This window comes from Enoplosus armatus, chromosome 11, assembly GCF_043641665.1.
Source record: "Enoplosus armatus isolate fEnoArm2 chromosome 11, fEnoArm2.hap1, whole genome shotgun sequence".
Taxonomy (NCBI): Eukaryota; Metazoa; Chordata; class Actinopteri; order Centrarchiformes; family Enoplosidae; genus Enoplosus; species Enoplosus armatus.
The window spans coordinates 19,690,102-19,712,461 of NC_092190.1; the positions used below are offsets into that span (position 1 = coordinate 19,690,102).

The following is a 22,360-nucleotide window of genomic DNA, read 5'->3' on the forward strand; positions in this document are numbered from 1 at the left end:
ATGAAGGTTGATATTCATAATCATATTTTACCAAAGGAGTGGCCCGATTTGAAGCAGGTAGGCACCGAGAGACACCAGCTCTGGGAGGGTTTTTTATAACAGCCTGGAGTTACTCAGCGTGAGTAAATGCGCACAATCAACCACACAAGTGGTCGCACCAGCTCTGTAGGCAGGCGCAGCTTCTCCTTGAATGCTGTTAAAAAGCCAGTACAATACAATGTACAGATGTTTCACATTGGAGTGTCAGCAGGGAGTTTAACAGCTCGCTCCATAAATCTGTGTTCTCTATGGATGGTTAAACTTTAATCAATATGTGGATTTGGCCTTGCTCATCCCTGTCCTATCTGTTCCTGCTTTTATGTCTGTGTCACTATGGAGGCCCGGCCTTAGCTAATCATTCCCCATGTTTAGTGCTGGACAGGAGAGATAGTCTGCAGACTGGTGCCCTGCACCCTCCCACTATCTTTCTTTCTTTCTTTCTTGCTCTCCATTAGTAAGGATATGGATATAGTAATATAATGCAAAAGGCATGTTTTGAGCTGTGAGGAAGCTTCTCTGCTACTTGAGCTTTCTGGCTTTAAATGCATGCAAGCTGAAATATTTTGGCACAAATCAAAATTGAGTTTATTATTCTTAAATTATTATTAATTAAAGTATTTCACCACTTTCGCATATTTGATAAACCAGCTGAAGGTCTATATACGCCTTAGTGACAAGTTTAGGATCTATTCAACATGTCTCAATGTATTGTATCACTACGGCCCTCTTATTATCCATCACATTAGATTCATTGCTGTATTGGCAAAAAGCAGTGCATAAACAGAGGTTTTTAAACCCGTATATTCTGTTCACATTGGCTTTGCTTTTTCCACATGAAATAATTCTTTCTTTTCTTCTGACCGTATGAAAATCCAAGGTGTAGAAAAGTATTCTAGTAACCTTTCTCTTTGCACAAACTGGGCTATTCCAAAAGGTTATTCACAGACAAAGAAATGTACAGTAGTTCTGCATAGTGACATTATGTTTGGTGTCAGTTAGACACCAGAGAGGTCTAAAGGAAATCCAATTTCCATATTTTTGTAGCAGACTTCTGAAACGTGTCATCAGTTCAAAATTATTTTATGAGCAGCTCTCATACAATTCAGAAAGCTCATGAAGTATCAATGTGATAACACAGTACAGGTCTAAGAGGTCCTGGTCTCTCAGGACCCCAAACGTTTCACTTCTTATAAACTCCACTGTTGAACTGATATACATACATTTCATTTAAAGCAGGCTTTTCATTGAAAAAGAAGACATAGATTTACACTTTTAAAAGAAGGGTGTAAAACCCATCTTGCATGTTGAAAAGCTGACGCCTCTCTTTGGCACCAACAAAGTACACAGAACTGCAGATCTGTGGGGATATGAAATGGGGCTTTCTGGCTGCATTGCTCACGTGGATGATTTGCGGCTTCATCTGTATGCAAAAGAGTCAACAGCCTCAGATGGCATACACTTTGAGTTATCCAGCGCACTGGAGTGGGTAGTCCTCTAGGATGAAGACTGAACCCTCGCAGAGGGGAAAACACAATCAATAGAGGCTTTTCCACAGCAGGGTTGCCTGGGGGGTGGGGGTTTACCAAAGTATTTACCCACGTTTATACAGAGATTTGACATCTAAATTAAATACACCAGATTTGTAATCTAATGCATAATACCTGTTCGTCAGTATGTGATATTTGAAAAAAACACTCATTTAAGCATAATCACTCTTTTGCATGTGTTTCAGAGGTATGGATATGGTGGGTTTGTCCAGCTTCACCATCACTGCAAGGTGAGTCATTTCTTCTTGTATGCATGTACAGACAGAGTACAGGAGCCCTTATGCAATTGTTCTGCATGCTATGCCGGGGACACAGCAGGTACCTCCAGGCTGCACCTCACCCTCTGGACCCGGCAGCCCGGTCCTCGCCATGTGAGCAGCTGCAGAACTCAGCACGCTGCCACTGCATCAGCGGAGAGATTTATTCTAATACTGTCGCAACACAGCAGACCACGGAGCAGCCTGGCAGCGGTGTAGCCAATGAACTTTAAGAGGCAGACGTAGGTTGAGCTTTTGGCATCAGCAAACTGTACATAAGGACGAATAGTTGAATGTGTCACATTGATGCATTCAAACAGAGGCCGTGTCTGGTGATGAACATCTGTTTAAGTCCTGATGCCAATGTTAAAACAAGACCTATGAGGAGTCCAAGTCACATTGTAACACAGAGGTGCAGCCAAGATTAGATATATGTAATTACAGCCATTAACAAGGGAAAACACATGCATTTAAACATACATCAAGAACCTCTTCAAAGACATGTTGCCATGTGGAGATGAAAGTTTACATGTCGTGTTTTCCATGAAACAGTCTGAATCAGCTGTCTGCTGCCATCATGTGGTTGTATTTTGAAGTGTCATGAAATCCAAAATGTCACATAATCTCATGGGCTTGAAATTGTAAACTTAATTAGTGAAACGACCGAGATCAAGAACAATAAATCCGCCAAGGTGCCCAGACCCCATAACAGAGAGAGACGGGGAATTTTAATTGCATATTGTCATATCAATTAGGAATATGACGTGGTGTTAATGTTGTGTTTCAGGGTGAAGCGGAGATGATGAAGGACGGGAAGCTGTTCCGAGTGATTCAGGAGAACTGCTGGGATGCCAGCGCGCGCATAAGGGACATGGATCAACATGGTATATGCACATGTGTCGTGGGAATTTCAGGAAAAACAGAAGACTGGAAAGACACCAACAAGTATCAGTCTTTCATTTTATTGATGCCTGAAACGGATGTTTTGGTTTCTGACCTTCAGGTGTCACAGTTCAAGTACTTTCTACTGTTCCTGTGATGTTCAGTTACTGGGTAAGTGCACACTCTGAGCAACTTGGATCAAAAACAATGCAGCAATTTTGTTTTATTTCTGTGTGCTTGAGACCTGAAACATTGTGTTGTTTGCTGTGAATTGCACCCATCCATTCCTGTTGAGAAAAGGAGCAAATTAAATTTTAGGCTTTTTGTGCAATGCCACAGTGGCTTGTCTGCTTGTCTGCTTGTCTGCTAAGCTTCTTAACTCTGTGTCTTCTTAAGTCACAGAGGCATCAACACTAAGATGAAGAATGTGGGATTTAAATTTCATTTCAGCTTTACACAGATGTATTTACCTATTTGAATCGTGTTTTTGGATTACAGGCCAAACCTCATGACACGCTGGATCTCTGTATCTTTTTAAATGACAATTTGGCCCAGACAGTGCGAAGCCACCCCAAGAGGTTTGTGGGCCTGGGCACTCTGCCCATGCAAGCCCCTGACTTGGCTGTGCTGGAGATGAGGCGCTGCGTGAAGGAGCTGGGCTTCCCTGGGGTGCAGATTGGCTCACATATCAACAACTGGGACCTCAACGCCTCTGAGCTCTATCCTTTCTATGCTGTGAGACACCGAATATCGCAGTACATGTTTATGTGATAACACAATGTCCCTGGTGATGTACTTATGTTTACACTTCACTGGTTTGGCTAATTCTATACTGAAACGCAAGACTTTCCTTTGCATTCAGAGGTCAAGTTCTCATTCATTGAGAAATACTGATCTTGCAGTGTGTCTTCCATGCAGGCAGCTGAGGAGCTGGGCTGCTCCATATTTGTCCACCCGTGGGACATGCAGACAGATGGGAGGATGGCTAAGTATTGGCTGCCCTGGCTGGTGGGTGAGGAAGATGGAGTAGGAACAGGAGATATTGAATATCCGCCCTGGACTAGTCAATAGAAGAAAACAAAACACATTTTTCTTGTGAAAATACGATCTCATTTTGTCTGAAATGAATCCATGTTTATTTATCTGGACATCCCCAACCAAACCAATAGCAAAAACTCAGCACTAACATTATACCCTCTATTTCCTAAAATGACTGATGAGGTGATCAAAACCAAATCATATTTTTCCCTGTGTTAAAGACTGATTTTCTTTGAGTATTGTAGTTTTCACATCAAATTTGATGCGTTGTGATTATGGCCAATGGTGACCATCAGAGTGCTGCTTTGGATTTGGATTTTGCTTCTGCCACTTTGTATATTAACCCACTGATATTATCTTATAATGATATGACAATTATTTAAAGTAGTTTGAAGTGAAACATGTCCTGTTGTCTTCTCCATCTCAAAGGCATGCCGTCAGAGACAACCATGGCTATTTGCTCGATGATATTCGGAGGTGTCTTCGAGAGATTTCCTAAATTGAAAGTCTGCTTTGCACATGGAGGTATAGACCAGATGTTGCTGATACATTTACTAAGGTGTCAACTCCAATGTATTCTTACTTCATGCTCAGTTAAAGATGCAATGAGCCACTGTATGTTGTTGTTTGACCTTTGCTGCTATTGTGATTACAGGTGGCTCTTTTCCATTCACCGTTGGTAGAATTGAACACGGCCACAAAGTCCGCCCTGACCTGTGTGCAGTGGACAACAAGATCGGCCCACAGAAATACCTCGGTTCGTTCTACACCGACTCTCTAGTTCACGATCCCGTCGCCCTGAAGCTACTCATTGATGTTATTGGAAAAGTGAGCATGTATTCATCATTCATTCAACGCACACACGCCATGTCTTATAGGTGGTCAGAGAGGCCTCATGCATAGAGAAGACACTGAGGGAGTATTGCCAGTTCAGAGCGTGGACAGTGTGTGGGTAATTTGGACACATCAGCAGTTCTTTCTGTAAAACCACTTTAACCTTGGATACAAACACAAAGTACTCTGCCTCATTAAAGTAGCTCAGTGCTCTTCTGGTGTGTTGAAGCACTCTGATGCTTCAGAACGGTTCCACTGATGACAGTAACCATTCCTGCTTTCTTCAGTTTGACAGAGATACCGTGTCTGTGGATGTTTATATCCGCACATGTTCACTACATTTTCGGTTAACCTGAATGTATTCCTCTCTCAGGATAAAGTGATGCTGGGAACAGATTATCCATTCCCACTGGGTGAGCTGCAGCCTGGATCACTGATTGAGTCAATGGATGAATTTGATGACACTCTAAAGGTGACAATATGTTCGTCTCCTTCTCTTCATTTAGACAATGCAGTTACCTCAGTATTGCTGAAGTAGAAAAGGTGTATTAGCCTCAGTGCAAAGGACACAGAACAGTTAGTCTAGACTGTTAGAAGCCATCCCAAACATTTTGATGTAAAGAAATGTCTTTGATTCTGCTATGTTTTACAATATAATTGTGTAAACTAATGAATGAATAAGTTTGAATCTTAAAGCACTGTATGTCCAATCCAATATTCAATATGGTGTGTACTCTTGTTTTGCAGGGTAAATTACTTGCTGGAAATACACTGGAATTTTTGGGCCTGAAACGAGAGCAATTCGAATAACTAATCTGAGACACAACTGCTACACCCAGTGATCCAGTGCAAAGGCTTTATTCAAATATTCATATTTGGACGATTTAAAAAATCATTTTGGATTAGTGTACAGTAGATGCAACCGATTTATATTGTTTGACATAATAAAGTAATTAAGTATTTTACTCAGTATTTGTGAATTGCCTTATTTGTTTGAACAAACACAAGTACCTCTGAGAAGAGGAAATGGAGGCTGTTATTGTTAATCTGCAAGAATGACATGTGATCACGCTACTGTAAATGACATATGTGTTTTACAATCAAGTTATATATTGTAATGGTAAATATCATATATCTCCGTTAGATGTCAATAGTGTCAACTATTGACAGTTAGTTTGATGAGAGGATACTAATTGTCAGTGGACACTTAAAAAGCAGGAGCTGTGCAAGTATACCTATGTTCATTAACTAGAGATAAAGCATTTCTCTGTCTTTCTTGTCTAGTGAAGATAAATTGAACACTATAAAAGCATGCATCCAGTTAATAATTGTGTGCAGAAGACTCAATTTTGAAGCAATACCCCTTGTTGCTAATGTTTAAATTCCTTTTTTGTTGCTTGCTTCCTGACCATACACAGGAAAGAAATCTCTAAAACTAGACTATGTTCTGTGAAGTTAATATTAGTCTGTTATTTAGTGTGGATGGTTGTGTGGATTCTGATGTAGTTAATCATTTATTATTGTGGGTTATTGCAAATGCATTCCTACAAATGGAATTGGTCTAAACTAAAGGCAGTGTTGTGTAAAATGTGATAAAAGATAATATCATCTCCTATTATGACACAGCGTCAGAATATTTACAAATGTGAATACTGTCTATGTGCATACATACCAAAGATACTGTACATACCCAATCACGCCGACTCGCACCATGCTCTCACCATCGAAGAAGTCGTGTTTTCCTGTGCGACACCGACGTCACATCCGCTTTCTCGATGCCCAAGTGAATGTTGGAGAGCAATGGCGGCGTGCCGGGGATCCTCGTCGAAATGGTTTTTCACCCGGGAGCAGCTCGAAAACACGCCGTCCCGCCGAAGTGGAGTAGAACCAGACCGGGAGCTCTCCTACCGGCAACAAGCAGCGAATCTGATCCAAGATATGGGTCAGAGACTGAACGTGTATCCTTCGTAAACAAACTTCAGCTATCCTCAGGGCAGATTGGAAGTAGACATAGCGCTTACCGTTAGAGCGGGCCCGTTACTTTTAGCTAATCTCAAACTGGCTGCTAAGGTTAGGGAGCCAAATTCGGGACTTTTCGATTTGTATGTTTTGTTTTTGTGTTGGACTGTTATACTATACAATCGTAATCTGCAATCTCAATAGCTGAGTTAGATCTATGTTTAGCTATGCGCTAATACAGCGTTAGCATGCTACACTAGCTAGCTGATGGTTGACGTCTAAAAGGCCATTAGATTAGGCTTGCAGCTGTTGCTAGCCCCTTGTCCCCTGAAACAAAATGTCTTTACGTTACCCCTCGGCCAGATAGAGCTTATTTTTATCAAATAACGACATACTTCGATTGAATATGTAGGGTAAAGCCAATGTATTTGACATTCTCTTGCTATTTTGATGTAGCACTAGTTCAATTATAAAGCTAACGTTAACGTTAGTCACCTAGCTTGCCATACAGCGTCGTGGGCTCACCTGTTTATCTGTCTTTACTGTCTTAATTCATTTTAAACAGTTTAATGCTAATACGTTTACCTGTGGTGCGTGTCTCGGCATGATATGATAGCATATAGCTAAATTGTTAACTTTCTTCTTGGCACCATGATTTACACTAAATGAACTTTAAATTTCCCTTGACATGCCCTCCAGCTCTCAATTAACAATAAATACAGCCATTGTTTACATGCATAGATTTTATATGCACCACTCTTTCACCAAATTCCACAGGAATGTAAGTATTGTTACTTAACTCTGCTAGTGACCTGCAATCTTGAATCACATGTTATGTCAATTGTTACATACGTTTTCCTTTTATGTTGGTATGGGCTTGTATTTAAATGTCTTGATGCTTTTGTGCAGATAATCTCTCCTACCACCTTATTCTTGGCCGCAAAAGTGGAAGAGCAACCTCGGAAACTCGAACATGTGATCAAAGTTGCACATGCTTGCCTAAATCCCCAAGAATCGCCTCTAGACACTAAAAGCAATGTAAGTTCAGGAAGGTCTACATATTGTACGGTTGAAAGCTTTTTTTCCCTTTCTTCATCTGACTTTCCAGTTCTCTCAGTGGTCATGGTTTCCCTATGTATAACTGGCTGTGCCAAATTCCCTTGCCCTCTGCAAAGGGCCCTATTTTAACTGCCCTGGCCTGCTGTTGGTGTGAACCAAACACCTACACCTAACAAGGCTTACATTAACAGTAAAAGAGCCTCTGTGTTTGGAGTTTTTGGCCATTTGAAGTGGTTAGGGGGATAGATTAATAGACTCATTACAATTGTGTTGTAATGGCTGTCTATCAAACTTCAGGCATACCTCCAGCAAGCTCAAGAGCTGGTGATACTTGAATCCATAGTGCTGCAGACCCTGGGTAAGTAGTGGTGACTGGAGTGGATGACTTGAGAGAGAGAGAGAGAGAGATAGCCTTTTGTTTATCATAATCATTATCTTATGAAGCTTATCGTTAACAGTAAGGGAGTAGTGCTATTGATCACTGTTTATTCTCACAATCTGTTGAGTGAAATGTTCTATCAGGTGCTGTATTGTATTTTCAATAAATCATGTAAAGGTGACATGTCATTCTCTCATTGCTGACATTAGTCATGGAACATGGTATTGATAAGGCTTTAGGGATTTTTTCTCTGGAATTTTTGACAAGTTGTCTCCATTTCACTGCTCTGCCCCATTTTATTTTGTGGATATAACAATTTGTGCTCGCTTATTGATAACATTCAGTACTGAGAAATGTCTGTCATCCAGAGTGAAAGTGGTCAGAGCTGATTTGATTGCACTTAATTTGTAACATACAGATATGAATTGACAATCAAGTTCCACTATTTACATTTAACATATAGATACAGACTCGATAGCTTTAAAATGGAGCACTAAGTTTGTTTAATCATAAAATGACATGTCACCTCCCAACTGTGTCTGTTGAACTCACCTGTCATGTATTTTGTTCCAGGCTTTGAAATTACTATTGATCACCCACACACTGATGTGGTGAAATGTTCCCAGCTAGTGCGAGGTAGAGGCTTCCTTCTTTGCTCTTTGTGCCCTCTGCTCTTGTTTGTCCCACCTCAGATATGTGGGGGGGGGGTGAAAACCTTGCTGATGTAATGGTTACATGACCACACACCTTTCTCTTTTGATGACCTTTTGAGATAATTGTAAGACATAGCACATACACAACGACATTTACTGATGCTTTTTGGGCCAAGTTCAAGACTGAATTGTAATAATTTTGTTTTGGGCGTTTGCCACTTCTTTCTGTATCTCCAAAACTGAGCCCCTTTAAATATTGGTATGGTTAACACGGTCAACTCAGTGCTTTGGGTTGCGTAAAGCGATTGGAAAAGTCAGATTGTCCTTTAGACGATAATACTACTATTTGGTAGTTTGCCTGGAGGGGGGAAATGTCTGAAGTCAGTATTGTGTTATTAAGAGGAATACACTTTAAATATGGACAAATATCCCTATATGGGGAATATGTATACAAAATCACAAGCAAAATAATCAAATTGATGTGAAGTGCAATTAACTTTGTTCCACTCCCAATATTTATGATTACATGAAATGATATAATAACACTTGCAGTCATTCATTGATAATGTAGAATTTTTTTCAGAGCTCTACTTTTAGGCTTGATTTATAAAAAATCATCATCTTATTGAAAGTTTTTGATTGCGCGTGTGTTATTTTCAGTCTTGGCCTTGGCTTAATCATTGCATTGAAAGTTAACTAAAAAAAGGTAAATATTCAGGCCCTGTCCTAATGAAAATGAAATGCTTTTGCCTTGCAGAAATGGTAATTGTTTTTTCTCCTCCCTATTTTCTCTTTCTGTTTCTCTTACAGCGAGCAAGGATCTGGCACAGACTTCCTATTTCATGGCTACCAACAGGTTGTTATCCTGCCCCTCCTTTGTTGCACTTTGACTGCACACCATAGCTTCCTGTAATGCAGGGCACCCTTTCAGTGTCCAACGGGCCCTACTTGCGCTGGTGGTTGTTGGGATGCTTGCCTCCTCCCCTCAGGTCCCCTCCCTTGTTCAAAGGAAGCGGGACAGGGTGGCTTGTAGCGTTACCGGCCCCAGTCGCAGTGCGGTGTATTGTACAAGGGACCACGTGTTGGCACAGATGGGTTGAATGCAAAATGTGAAGTGTAGTGGTGCGCTTGAAACCCACATGTTTGTTCGGTTGCGAAAAAGTGCATAAGTCTAAAAGAAAGACACTTTGGTAGCCTGAATAGCAGCTAAAGATTTCACAGATGTAAACATTTCTCGTAGAGGTCCTTCCGGTAAGTACCGCAAATTCATTTTTAAAAATTTCTTTTTCACATCCATTTGTTCAAAATGCATTTCCTCCTCAAATATTTTTCACCTTTTGCAATATTTGCTCTGTCTTTAAATGCACATTTCTTCTATCTCTTCTACAACATTCTTTCATACATGTAGTTCATGTAAAAGATGTGACAAGAACAACGTAATCGCGACCCATTAAGGACTTGCAGAATATGTAATTCGTAGAACTATTTCAGACTCATACTGATCAAAACGCCTTTGGTGACTATGATTTATTCTAAAGCAAGGACAAAATGTTCTTGACGTGTTTTGCAGTAGAAAAACTGGGTCCTTAAAGGGTTTGTTTATAGTAGGTGGTGGAAAGGAATTGGTATTAATGTAATTAACTTGGTCTTCAACTACTTCAGATCAGTTGACAATGTCTGGATGCTGACTGTGAACTGTGGGTTTTTTTGTTTTTTTTACTAAACTGGCTCTTACTAAGAGTGAAAGCTCAAAATAGCTCAGTACTCTTACAAATTGATTTATTTTAATTTAGGCAAGAAGACTCAAACCCAATATTTGAAAGGATTTAAGGTGAATAAATCTGTATGAGATGGGGTTTGAAATGTTGTCATCAGCCAAATGCTTCTAAATGTTGGCTGTGTTTTTGTTTAAGGCTGCTGTAATCTGACAGACCAGACTCCAGACATTGTACTTGTCTCATGGTACAAGGTTACCATCCATTTTACCAAATGTGTTTTAAGATGCAGTTATGCAAAGTTATGGCTATACAGCTTCATGCTGAGGCATGGCGTTGGTAAAGTGATATATATTATGGAATGTGTTTTTCTTGAGAATCTGTATTTTCATGTATTAAGATTCCAATAATATAGTCATGGGTTAATTGTCTGATAAGTGATTGTGAGGAGTCAACTTCCATCCTAAAAAATAACCATGGTTATGTGATATAAACTGATTTATATTTGGGTCACCACAACATTGGGTCGTAACAAAGAACCAAAGCCTTCAGCGGTGATTGTAAAATGTTTGTCTCCATATTCTAGCTGTAAATACTTGGATGGTAGCCATTTGTCTATTTTTATTGGTTACTTTTGATGTGACATAAATATGTTGTACCGTCTAATAGTGATCTGGACTTGCATTACTTCACTCCTGCAATTCCACCGTTGCAGAATAATGTTACACGTCTTAAATTATCTTTTTTTTTTTTACCCTCAAGTCATAGGTCAGATTAGCTGTGGTATGTAATTTAGGAAGGCGCTCAGTATTGATACTGATTTCAGTGTTCCCCAAGCACCGGAAGCCCAAGTGCCAAGTTGTATTCGTTGATCTGGAGGACCCTCTAGGTTTACCCCTTTCAACAAGAAAGGGAGACCGGTACATATAGGGTTGTAGGAGCAGCCCCTCACCAGTTATCTGTACAATGATGCAACTGTCACATGGGTGGCCTCAGGGGTCAGTGTTTCACAATGGGCAGACTACACGTGGCCCCCTTCCCCTCTTCCCTCATTTTTGTTATGTTGTCCCAACATTTAAACCAGGTTCTTGAAACATAAATCATTGTCACATGACACAATTCAATGCTTAATTTTAAGCATACTAGGAATTATGTCCTTACATTACATGAATCATGATGTTATTAGAGATGTCACCTGTATTGTGACCCGAGAAGCTGTTACGTTATCAGACAGTTTCAACGTGTCAACACAATCAAATATCTTGTCTTTTGCAACCAACGCCCACAGCAAACTAAAGTCGTCCGCTCCCTCTTGTGTTTTTTTTCTCTTTTCTCCACATGTGGGACCAATCATGACGGGCCTGAATCAACTCACTCACATACCTATACCCTCACATATGTGAAATACTCACTCTTGCTTACACTCACACTAATCACTTGCGCATACTCGCATACGCAGTCTACACCTCACTACCTTCTGCCTCCAGTACAAGCCCACGGTGATCGCCTGTGTTTGCATCCACCTGGCGTGTAAATGGTCCAACTGGGAGATCCCTGTTTCCACTGACGGAAAACACTGGTGGGAGTACGTGGACAACTCTGTCACTCTCGAGCTGCTTGATGGTGAGACCGAATGAATGTGTTTCCCTTTTCCTTATTGTGTTACAGTGAATGAAGCGCAGCAGTTTCTTGTATCTTGCTATACATTTAGTAAGGTTTTGTATATGGCTGTGTTTTGTAAACATGTTTACATGGAAAGTTCATAAAATTCACATATTTTACAAAGGTGTAAATGAGTGAACAGGCTGTTGCATTATTTGTTTAATTTGAGGTTGATTGATAACATTCATGTCTTGTACTTGTAGAGTTGACCCATGAGTTTCTGCAGATTCTGGAGAAGACGCCCAGCCGGTTAAAGAGGATACGCAACTGGAGGGTAAGATTACATTGCTCTTCTGTTTCATGCGTTGGACAGACATGTTTGGCCTGTATTTTTAACTTTGATTTATTAGCGGATGTATGAAAGTAGATAGTCTCACCAAAACATCTCCATGTACACCTATGGGATCTTTTAAACCAGCAAAAAAGTGCCAAATGCAGTTCTAAGAACAATTTAATGTAGAATAGGAACTATAAACTTACACCCCATTCTCTCTCTACCTTCTAGGCAACACAAGCTGCCAAAAAGCCCAAGACTGAGGGCGCTCAGTTGACGGACAACTCCTTTGCTGGGCCTTCCATGCTCCAAGATCAAGGTGATGTCTGCTCCAACCCAAGTTTTTCCAAAGCAGGCGCCGCCTTCACTGTGCCCATGCCTGGCCAGTCTGGAGGTGCACCCCTGTCTCTGGACACCTTGGCTGGCACATACAATCCAGCTAGCCACAGTGAGTGGCCCCAGGGCAACCAGAGCCTAGCAGGGTACTCTTCCACCTGTTTAAAACAGGAACCTCTCAGCATCCCTCACCAAGAGCCTACACTGTCCTTGCAGACCACCACTTCCTCTTTGCTTCAGCATCCGCCGGTATACAGGACTGAGAAAACAGTAGACTTCAACCCTGTCAAGCAAGAACCAAAAGGAGCTGGTGGAAGCGGCGTGGGCAAGCATCAGCCACCACCTCAGTCTGCCTACCTTCCACCAGCACCGCACCCTTCTTCGGCTCAGAGACTGTCTCTGGACAAATATAGAGAGAAACACGCTGCAGAGCTGGCTGTCTCTGGGCAGAAACGTGGTCAGGAACAGCATGGAGGAGTATTGGATTGCGATGTTAGGGGGGACATGTCGTCTTCCTCCTCTTCTACCTATGCACCATCCTCTACGAGCCAAGTAGACCATAGAAAACATTCACAGCCCCACCAAACATCCCATGGTGGTGGTGGCAGCACCACTCCCTCCCCAATGAAAATTAAAGTCCCCTCTTTGTCTTCAGGGCAAGAAAGACGTCATCACAGTGAGAAACGGGACAAAGGCTTGCTTAAACTCCGCCTGGCTGTTCCTGGGTCTGGTGGCAGCTCCCAGCTGGATAAAAGTGGACAACCAAACAAAGATGAGCTTAAGATGAAGATAAAAGTTTCATCATCAGAGCGCCACAGCTCATCAGATGAAGGCATGGCAGCCAACAACAACAAGAGTAAACATTCCAGTCCTCTGGTGAGCAAAGAGAAACAACATTATGGAGCAGATCACAACCTCCACCGCCACCACAAGCACAGTCACCCTCATCCACACACACACAGCGGGAATGGACGAGGAGGCCCAGAGGGCCCAGGTGGTGGGGGAAGCCTTTTACGGGGTCCTCCAGGACTGGTCAGCATGGAAGGGACACCGCTTGCTCCTCCCGGATCCACCTCTTTGTCATCATCGCGCAAGAGGGCGCACCCCGAGGCCAGCCACAACCACCACCCTTCCTCCTCATTCTCCACTTCTTGCTCCAAAGCGAGCAAAATCTCCAAGGGTGGCACTGGTACTGCAGGTACTACATCTTTTTCTTCCCCCTTTTTTCCTCCTTGCTCCTCTCCTGTACTGCAGTGTGTTTCGTCTGGCTTGCAGCTCTATGGCTAACCCACCCCCCCCCTCCCCCCTCCCCCTCCTTATTCTTGTTTCTCCTCCTCCTCCTCCTCCCCTCCTGTCACACCCAGGTGGGCTGCGGACCTCTCAGCAGTACCCTCCTCCTAGTGAATCGCCACATGAAGTGGGAGAGCAGAGACACTGAGTCCACCACTCTGCAGCCATGGCCAGCACATGGAAATGGCAACAAACTACCCACAGTTCAGACTCTGAAGACTATGCTCACATCCCTGTTAAGTGCCCTAGGAAAATAACTCTTTATGTGATGATAAACCCTTTACTGAAAGGCAGAAAGACGTATCTGCAAAAAAAAAAAAAAAGAAAAGTATTGTTGGACTTCTCAATTTCTGAGAGACAAGAAAGATGAAAAATGATGCTTCCTGACTGTCAGATCTCTGGGCTGTGATGCTCAGTCCTGTCTTTCTGTTAGTGTGTTGAATTGCTGCTTGGTTCTCCTTCCTCCTCACGAGTCTAGGAATGTGCAAACGTGTGCGTGCGTGCGTGTGTGTGTGTGTTTTCATCTGGAAAAGTCCTTCCCTACATTTCAGATCTCCATATAGGAAAACAAAAGTATTAGTAAGTACTATAAAAGGCATGGAAGGTGTACTTTCTTCATTTTCCTCCAATTTTTTTTAACGAGTAATTTAATTGAATCATATTTCTGCGGTTGTATGGAGGAAGCCAGTGGCCAGCTGGAGATGAGTTCAAGTTATGTTTGCTGGCAATCCATTTAGTACTGTTGATGGATGCATTTTTTTTAGGTGTAAAGTTTCATCTCCTCAATTACTTTCTTGTCTTGATTTCTTTTTATACTTTACTTAGTACTGTGCGTATGATTTGCATGTTTCAATCATCAAAGGGATTTCAAAGGAGAACACGTACTTGCTGTTTACAGAAAGTGGAGATAAATGTTCATACGTTTTTGTATGTTTAAAGAAAAAAAAAAAGCTATACCATGACTACTCAGGTTTGGAGCTGCTTGTAAGTATAACAAGATAACTATAATACCTATAAAAGACTTTTATTTTGTTGACCAACGGTTTGGGCATCATCGGGTGAATGATTGCAGCATTCCACTGGTGTGTTCTTCTTACAGCCTTCCTACAGAGGGCGCTGTACTGTGCTTTTCCATTACAGGAAATATCAGTTGATGCCCTCAGTAACACAGGCACATCCAACACCTACTTATCACATCAGAGCGATGCAATTTGTACCAAAAATTATTTTTTGGACCTCTAAGTAGACCTTAAGCTGGATGCCAAAGGTTGTGCCTCAAAAAGAAAAAAAACTGACAAAGACAGTAGTAGTGTGCTATTAAAGTTTACTAAACCCTTTTTACTTTGAAGTGCATCATACATAATTTCAGCTGTAGCCCTTAGATGTCAGCCCATGAAGGGGATACATGTAAGTATTATTCAATCAACCATTAACAGTGTACTATTCAGAAATAAAGCCCTTGTTGGCTCAGTTCCACCCTAGCAACAGTTGTCAGAACAGTGAACAATTGGCCATATGCAACATGACCTGCTGGATATTTTTTGGAAGCCTCAAGTATCTGCAATGTGGTCGTCCCTAATAGGTTATTGTCACTGATGTCCTCATACAATAGGTTGAATTTACATTTGCAGCCATGTACTTGTCCAAACACATCTTTACATCAGTTTCATACATTAAAACTCTATGTTGTTCTCAAATCTTGATATAACAATTTCCTCTGTTCTTGACTGGGTTGCTCATTTTATTTTAGAGTGCAAAATACCCAATAAGCCTGAGGCTGGATTGGATGTACTCTCATTAGAGGTTGGGCACATAGAACAAAAGCTGTTGTGGACAAATTTGCATAAGCATCCTTTTTTTTTTTTTTTTTTTCATTTCGATATAACTAATAAACTTCAAAGTTGCCACTACCCTGACACAGTATAAACCCTGCTTGTTGCTGTCATTTTATTATGCATATATCCATGTTACTAGAGTCTAGAAGTAAAGAATCATACTGATTTGAATATGAGGAGACATGTTTGTACAGTAGCATACAGTAATGAAAAGTCCTTATCAGTGGCATGTCTCTTAAGCACAATTTTACACAATGATTCCTCAATAACTCATCAGAGGAAAGCTAAAAGGAAGTAGTTCACATTCTAACCATTGAAAAATGAAGGCTATGAAAATGTGCTTATAATGTTAATGTATGCTGCTATATGGATTACATACATTTTATCAGTTTAATTAAATATATTAGCACAGAGACATAGAGTTACACTATTTAAATTAAAATGAAGGTACTTGTAAGATTGGCACATTTAAGATTGCTGTAGGAAATGAACCCAGTCGGTAACAAAATTCTGGCATCTATCTGTTCACATTTTATAGGTTCTGTTAACGTACCAAGTGAAATGTACTGCCTTTTAAACGTCAGCTTATGAATGCAATGACTACAGTTTCTTCTCCTTGGTTTCAGATTGTAGTTTCCAGAAAAGTCTGGGACTCGAGCCCATTGCTCCCAAACACACTACTGATGCATCAGTGGGGATAGGTGGCAGGCCCCCAAAGGGTCACAAAAGAATACTTTCTGTTTTGAGTCACCAATCTGAATTAAATCATTAAATGTCCCCTTGTAAATATTCTGTTATAGTGTAACTCCTTGTTAACCACACAGTCCCTCCGGGTGACCACAGCAGTTCTTTTTCTGTGTTCCCCGAGAGTTCACTCCCGTCTCGTTGTGGGGGATGAATGAATGCTTCAGCAGCTGGTCTGCAGATGGCCGTAATCTCTGGTCACTGGAGTTGAGGGAAAACAAATGAAAATAAGGGCACTTATTCCCAAACAGAATATGCACTGAATTAGGTCTTTGACTCGATTAGTTTTTGAAAGTCTTAAGTATATTTTTCATTATAATTAAAGCAGGTACATATTAAAAGTGAGTGTATGTAAGGAATTTGCCATACATTCAACAAAAGATACATACAGAGTTTGCACTGACCATGGAGGACAGAAGGGCTCACCTTGTCAAGCTGATTTTTACAAAATCCTTGGCATTATCCGAAAACCCATCTGGTAAGGAGGGCATCAACCCTCTTTGAGCCCCAATGTAGAACAGGGCAGCCATCTTGTCCATGTGTGCCAGTGGTGGTTTCCCTGTGGCCATCTCAAACACTGTGCAACCCACACTCCATATATCAGACTTCCTGCCATACCCTGTCTCATTGATAACCTGAGGAGTGGAAAATATGCTAATAGTCAGACAAGATTAAAAGGGCTATTTTAAGTTCAGGTGACCAATTAAATAAATTAATTCAAAAAGAGTCATCCTCACAGATGAGAAGACCACCTAAATAAACTCTATATCTACCTCTGGTGCCATCCAGTAAGGTGTGCCATGTACAGACTTGAGCAGATCCCCGCTGTTGCTAGCGGTGTGGTTCAGGCAGCTGAGCCGGCGTGCACAGCCAAAGTCTATGAGCTTGATGACGCCAGTGGGCATCAGCATGACGTTGTTTCCCTTCAAGTCGCGATGGATCACCCTGTTCAGGTGGAGGTAGGCCACCCCCTCCAGGATCTGATGGGTGTATAGAGCCAGGACACGCTCTGGCAGAGGACCGAACCTGAGGGCAGTGAAAGGGACAATGTGTGTTAAAGATCATTTATTGTTAGGCCCTGCTCTGTTATTTAGTCACAAATGCGACATTCCTAAAGCTCAATGTTTCAACAGATACTTCTAACTTGTCGAGCTATTTTGAATCAACCTAACCTGTGAAGGACGCTTGCGATGGATCCTCCAGGGATGTATTCCATGAAGATGGAAACCACATGCTGATAAAGTGAGGTCCCCAGGAAGCCCACAATGTTGCCGTGTCTAAGGGTTTTGAGCAGCTCCACTTCCCCCTGCAGACGACTGTAGTCCCTCTTTGCAGCATCAGGGTCAGAGGCATCCAGGCTCACCTGCTTCACTGCTATCAGCTGGCCCTGGCTGGTCAGGCCACAGTACACCTGGTAAGAAGGCAGCCGTGATTGCCGGGGTTTAGCCTCATGAGAGCTTCTAACAGCAGGAGTTCTGATGGTCCACAGACCGACAGAGCAACACTCACAAAGTACAAGGACGCAATCAAAAATGTTTTCTCATGCTTGATTGTGAGATTAGCTTTACATTGTTATTCTGAATTAGCATACTTACTGTCCCATAGGCGCCCCTGCCGAGTACTTCACCCTTTGTCCATGTGATGGTGTCATCTACAACCAACCCAGAGCCAAGCAGAGCAGCACTGTCTGTTGAATTAACCTGCAACAAAATACACAGAATGAAGGTTAGCAAGGTAACTGAGAGAGCTATGCAGGGTGATATGGATTGTTAACAGAAAATCATTCATGAATTTGCAATAATTTTATATAAATTTACAAAATACAACTGGGTCTTTGAAGCTTTAATGGGTCTGAATAATCTATAAGAAAAGTGTGTGTGTTTCAAGGCTCTCGCCAGAGTGATAAATGTTTTCTTTACACCCTCCTTTTAAATGGAAAAACACCTGTTCCACAACATATCAAAATGATATAAGAGTCTTAAATTAAATTAGTAATTTGTGGAGTTATGAAAGAACATGATTGAATGAGTAGAGATAGTGTTCGAATCACTCTTATTCATTGCCATGTTATATTATGATAATGACAATGTTTCTTTTTTCAAACAGTTTTCTTACTTTTGACCATATCATGTACCAAAAAGTTTACCTTAAGATAAGCGTCTCCTTCTGGTACAGGATCGTCTTCTCCGTTGGTCTCATCTTTCATTGGTTCCAGGTTTTCAGGACACGGGCCTAAGGATACATCCCTCTCGTCCAATGAGATCAGCTCCTCAGCCAGACATTGCAGCAGGTCGTCTGTGAGCGGCCCGTCCCCCACCTCATCCAGAAACTTCTGGTAAACTGGTGACATAATGGTGTGGCTGCTGCTGCAGCTGCTGCTAGAAGACGTCCAAGTGTTGATCTTCGGCATTTGGGGGCTTTGAGATAACACAGGAACCGGTCGGTTTGGGTTTCCTATTGATGAATTCCTATTTCTTTCTTGCATATTCATGTACATGTCACTATAATCTTCAGCATGAGATGGAGTTGCTGGCGTAGTCAGTGTTTTGTCATCTAATTTTAATGTTTCAGAGCCAAATCTAGAAAGAGCCTCCTCTATGATAGATAACATATGATCTTCAGCCTTTTCTTGAGCACTATTATGACAAATGACGTCATCCTTAGAGAGGACTAACTCAGCCTCTGTGTGCCCATCCAATGTAGCCATACCTTTCATTCTGTGCAAGCCTTTCCTTGATAGGTGAGGTTTCACCCTAGAGGACGCAAGTTTTGGTTTGCTTTTAGCTGAAACCACCGTACTCTCCCCCACACTTCTCCTCAGCTTACTCTGCACTTGTCTTAATGGTCTGTGTTTTACTTTATAGGACTGTTGTGTCTTCCTAGATGAAGCAGACTGCACTTGTCTGTCCTTAACTTTCTCACCGGAGTTGGAAACTCGAAGGTTATCATAGATAGGACCGGCAAACATCTCATAGATGGCCGGCCCTTCATCCCCACTCTGTATCTGCTGAAACATGTCTTTGTAGGTGATGAAGTCCACAGCAGATTTAGACCTTGATGTCCCTGCTAGACCGGGTCTCTTCAGCTGCCTCACTGGTGGGTGCTGTTGAGCTCTGTTGTTGTTCAACTTGTCAGGATTTGCTCTTTTGCTCTGTGCATGATCAATAACCTTCTTTCGTGGTGACGGGGTGTTACAGTTAGCACCTTTAACAGATTTAAGCTTTGATTTTACTTTTGCGACTGTCTCTCCACTAATTATTAGCTCAGGGCTTTTCCTAGTTTTATCTTTAACTTGGGTGGACAGTGAGGAATACGTCATATTGCTTTTGGACTTGTTCCTATTCAGGATGCTTCTGTCTTTGTGTGCTAGTATGTTGAAGGACTGTTGGTTCGTTTGAATATTTGCTCTTGGTTCACAGTTCATGCTGGTTCTTCTGTCCTTATTCTGGACAGACTTTAAGGCTTTCAACATCCTCTCATCTCTCTTGGGAACCATGTCTGTCTGCGGAAGCTTTACAGCTGGAGTAAATAACTGTGTTCTCTCCTCCTCTCTACAAAGGATTGGGTTATCTACCCGGGTTTCTTCACAACAGGAGTCCTTCATTGTTTTTTCTGTCTGTTTTATATGCTGAAAGTCAGTTCTGTAATTCCCCTCAGAGCATACAATAGCATCACCCAGGTCATTCTTCATATTAGATGTTATCCCATGGCTAATCTCAGTCGCAGGTTCTGTGGTCTTGCCCATAATGTTCTTTTGCTCCTTAGACTTTGGTGTGATAGGTATTTCATTGTTGACAGTGTCTTTCGTATGATTCATAGTGTCTCCTTGTTGTGCATAGTTACATTTTATAAAGGAGTGACTGTCAACAGGCTCTTTTGTATTATTCATATTGACGTCTTTGTCTTCACAGTGAGAGTTTATTGCTTTTTCAGTGCTGAGAAGATCACTTGTTTTACCGATAGGCTCTCCATCCAGGTTAAGTGCTGCCATGTGGATCGGTGGAATATGATTGATCCTTGACTGAACTTTAAAATGCAGCCTTGTCTCCCCGATCAAATCAGCCCCAGTGGAGCTCAAATTGTTCGAATGCTGCAACAACCCGTCTCCGACAAACTTCAGATGGCTCCCTCCTGAAGCTCTCTCATGTGTATCCCTCTCATCTTCCTCATCTTCATCCTCCAGATCGATGGAACTCTGGCTGCTGCTGCTGGACCCGCTCTCCTCACTACCACCCTTAGTGGTCAGAGGGCCAGTGCGTGAGCTGCCCCAGGACAGCCTCTCTCTCCTTAGCCGGGTCCTGGAGCAAAGGGGGCTCCGGCTGATGGGCTTCAGGGGAACGTGGTGCTTTAGTACCGTCAGGGCCGCGATGTCCCTGGGTCGGCGGTCAAGTGGCGCCAACAGCTTGGGTGTTCTGGGATGCGGAACCGGCAAGAGACCCTGCGTGAACTGCAGAGGATAAGGACATTGACTGTAATTAAATGGCTATGACTGGTGAGGTGGACAGACTAATATATAATAAAAAGAAAAAGGAACGTAAGTATGACAAGATAAATAGATGAAGCTGATATAAGGAGGCTTTTTGGTAGAAATGTACCTTTTGTTCATTCACAGCATCCTGAGAACCCAGTCCTGCAGACAGGAAGAGATTATACATTTAAAACAACATGCACACAAATACTTTGGCTTGTCTGATTTTAAATACATTAACCCATTATTCAAACTTCATACAATGGGTATTAATAATGTATTTATACATGTACATTATTTACAACACAGTTTCCTTTTGAATCTTTATAACATAATATGGAAATAAAATAACTTTGTTTGTTTGTATAGAATAAGTGATTCATAGCTGTAATAACTATGATTATCTTATTCTGAGGTTTACACACTTGAGTTGGACATTTACGTACGGGTCTGGATGTGTGCTCTGGCCTGCATCATTGTGTTTGAACACAGTAGTGGCTCCATGATGCTGGGGGCTGATTGGCTGAGCTGGCTGGACTCCGCCACAGACAGCAGGCCGGGGGACGACGGGGATGCAGCAACCACACTTCTTGTTCTCGGCCTGTGAGGGATAAATCACAACCAAACTTTAACGGTGTTGTGTGAGTGCCGCAGGTGTATTTTGTCTTCTGAATACAAAATAATAATAATTATAATAATAATAATTGTCAGAATACGGAAGGGTAGTAAGTAGAAATATATGTATAATATGGCTGTTTTTTAACATTGTTGATCACATAAATAAATAATTTAATTAATAATTACTTTTGACTTCATTACTGTCATACTAAAGCCACCATAGTTTGAGGGGACAGGAGATGTGGGGGCTGAGAGCCATGCCAAAGGCGTGCAGGAGTGTAACCAAACCCTAAAGCTTTAAGCCTGAAATCTTGGTCCAGGTCCACATTATGTTACAGTCACTTAGACATCTGCGTTGTCATTTTATGTGATAAAAAAGGCTTAAAAAGGAGGTCTGCAATGTCAAGGACTCAGGGGGGGCATAGGTCAAGACTGAGAGAAAAGTCAGATTCTTCTTTCAGTCTGTTTCATTTCCACCAGTCAGATGAGGTTGGCAGTATTTTCACTGGTCCACTCTCTTTATATGTGATGGTGACAAGCAGGGTAACCAACTGGCTGTCTGCTATTGATTGGTCTTTCTTAAGTAATCTTAACTCAACAACAATACGTACCTGTGTCTAGGTGGTACCGGCAGGCAGGGGGTCCTGGCACTCAGCAAACGAGATGAGGGAGCAGGATCCACGGGGCTCCAGCGTCTGCTGTTGTTGCTCAGGCTCGGCAGAGACAAACCTCCTCTGCTGAGCAGCAGAGGAGAAAACACAGACAAGTATA

The 22,360-nt window shown here is 41.9% G+C and overlaps 2 protein-coding genes across 3 annotated transcripts; both read left to right on the plus strand.

Moving 5' to 3' along the window:
- On the plus strand, window positions 1-5,407 carry acmsd (aminocarboxymuconate semialdehyde decarboxylase). Its single transcript, XM_070915222.1, has 10 exons — window positions 1-57; window positions 1,772-1,816; window positions 2,631-2,727; window positions 2,847-2,896; window positions 3,224-3,460; window positions 3,644-3,737; window positions 4,193-4,288; window positions 4,419-4,591; window positions 4,971-5,069; window positions 5,345-5,407. The coding sequence occupies exons 1-10, from the start codon at window positions 1-3 to the stop codon at window positions 5,405-5,407; spliced, it is 1,011 nt and encodes a 336-aa protein (XP_070771323.1).
- Window positions 5,408-6,368: 961 nt separating this feature from the next.
- On the plus strand, window positions 6,369-15,851 carry ccnt2a (cyclin T2a). 2 transcript variants are annotated; one of them, XM_070914382.1, is made up of 10 exons: window positions 6,394-6,555; window positions 7,256-7,337; window positions 7,466-7,594; window positions 7,913-7,973; window positions 8,568-8,630; window positions 9,458-9,503; window positions 11,822-11,985; window positions 12,228-12,298; window positions 12,530-13,832; window positions 13,999-15,851. In XM_070914382.1, the coding sequence occupies exons 1-10, from the start codon at window positions 6,398-6,400 to the stop codon at window positions 14,070-14,072; spliced, it is 2,151 nt and encodes a 716-aa protein (XP_070770483.1). In that variant the 5' UTR covers window positions 6,394-6,397; the 3' UTR covers window positions 14,073-15,851. The 2 variants fall into 2 exon arrangements, with proteins under 2 accessions (XP_070770482.1, XP_070770483.1); XM_070914381.1 differs by lacking the exon at window positions 13,999-15,851 and having other exon boundaries at window positions 6,369-6,555; window positions 12,530-13,921.
- The last annotated feature ends 6,509 nt before the right edge of the window (window positions 15,852-22,360 follow it).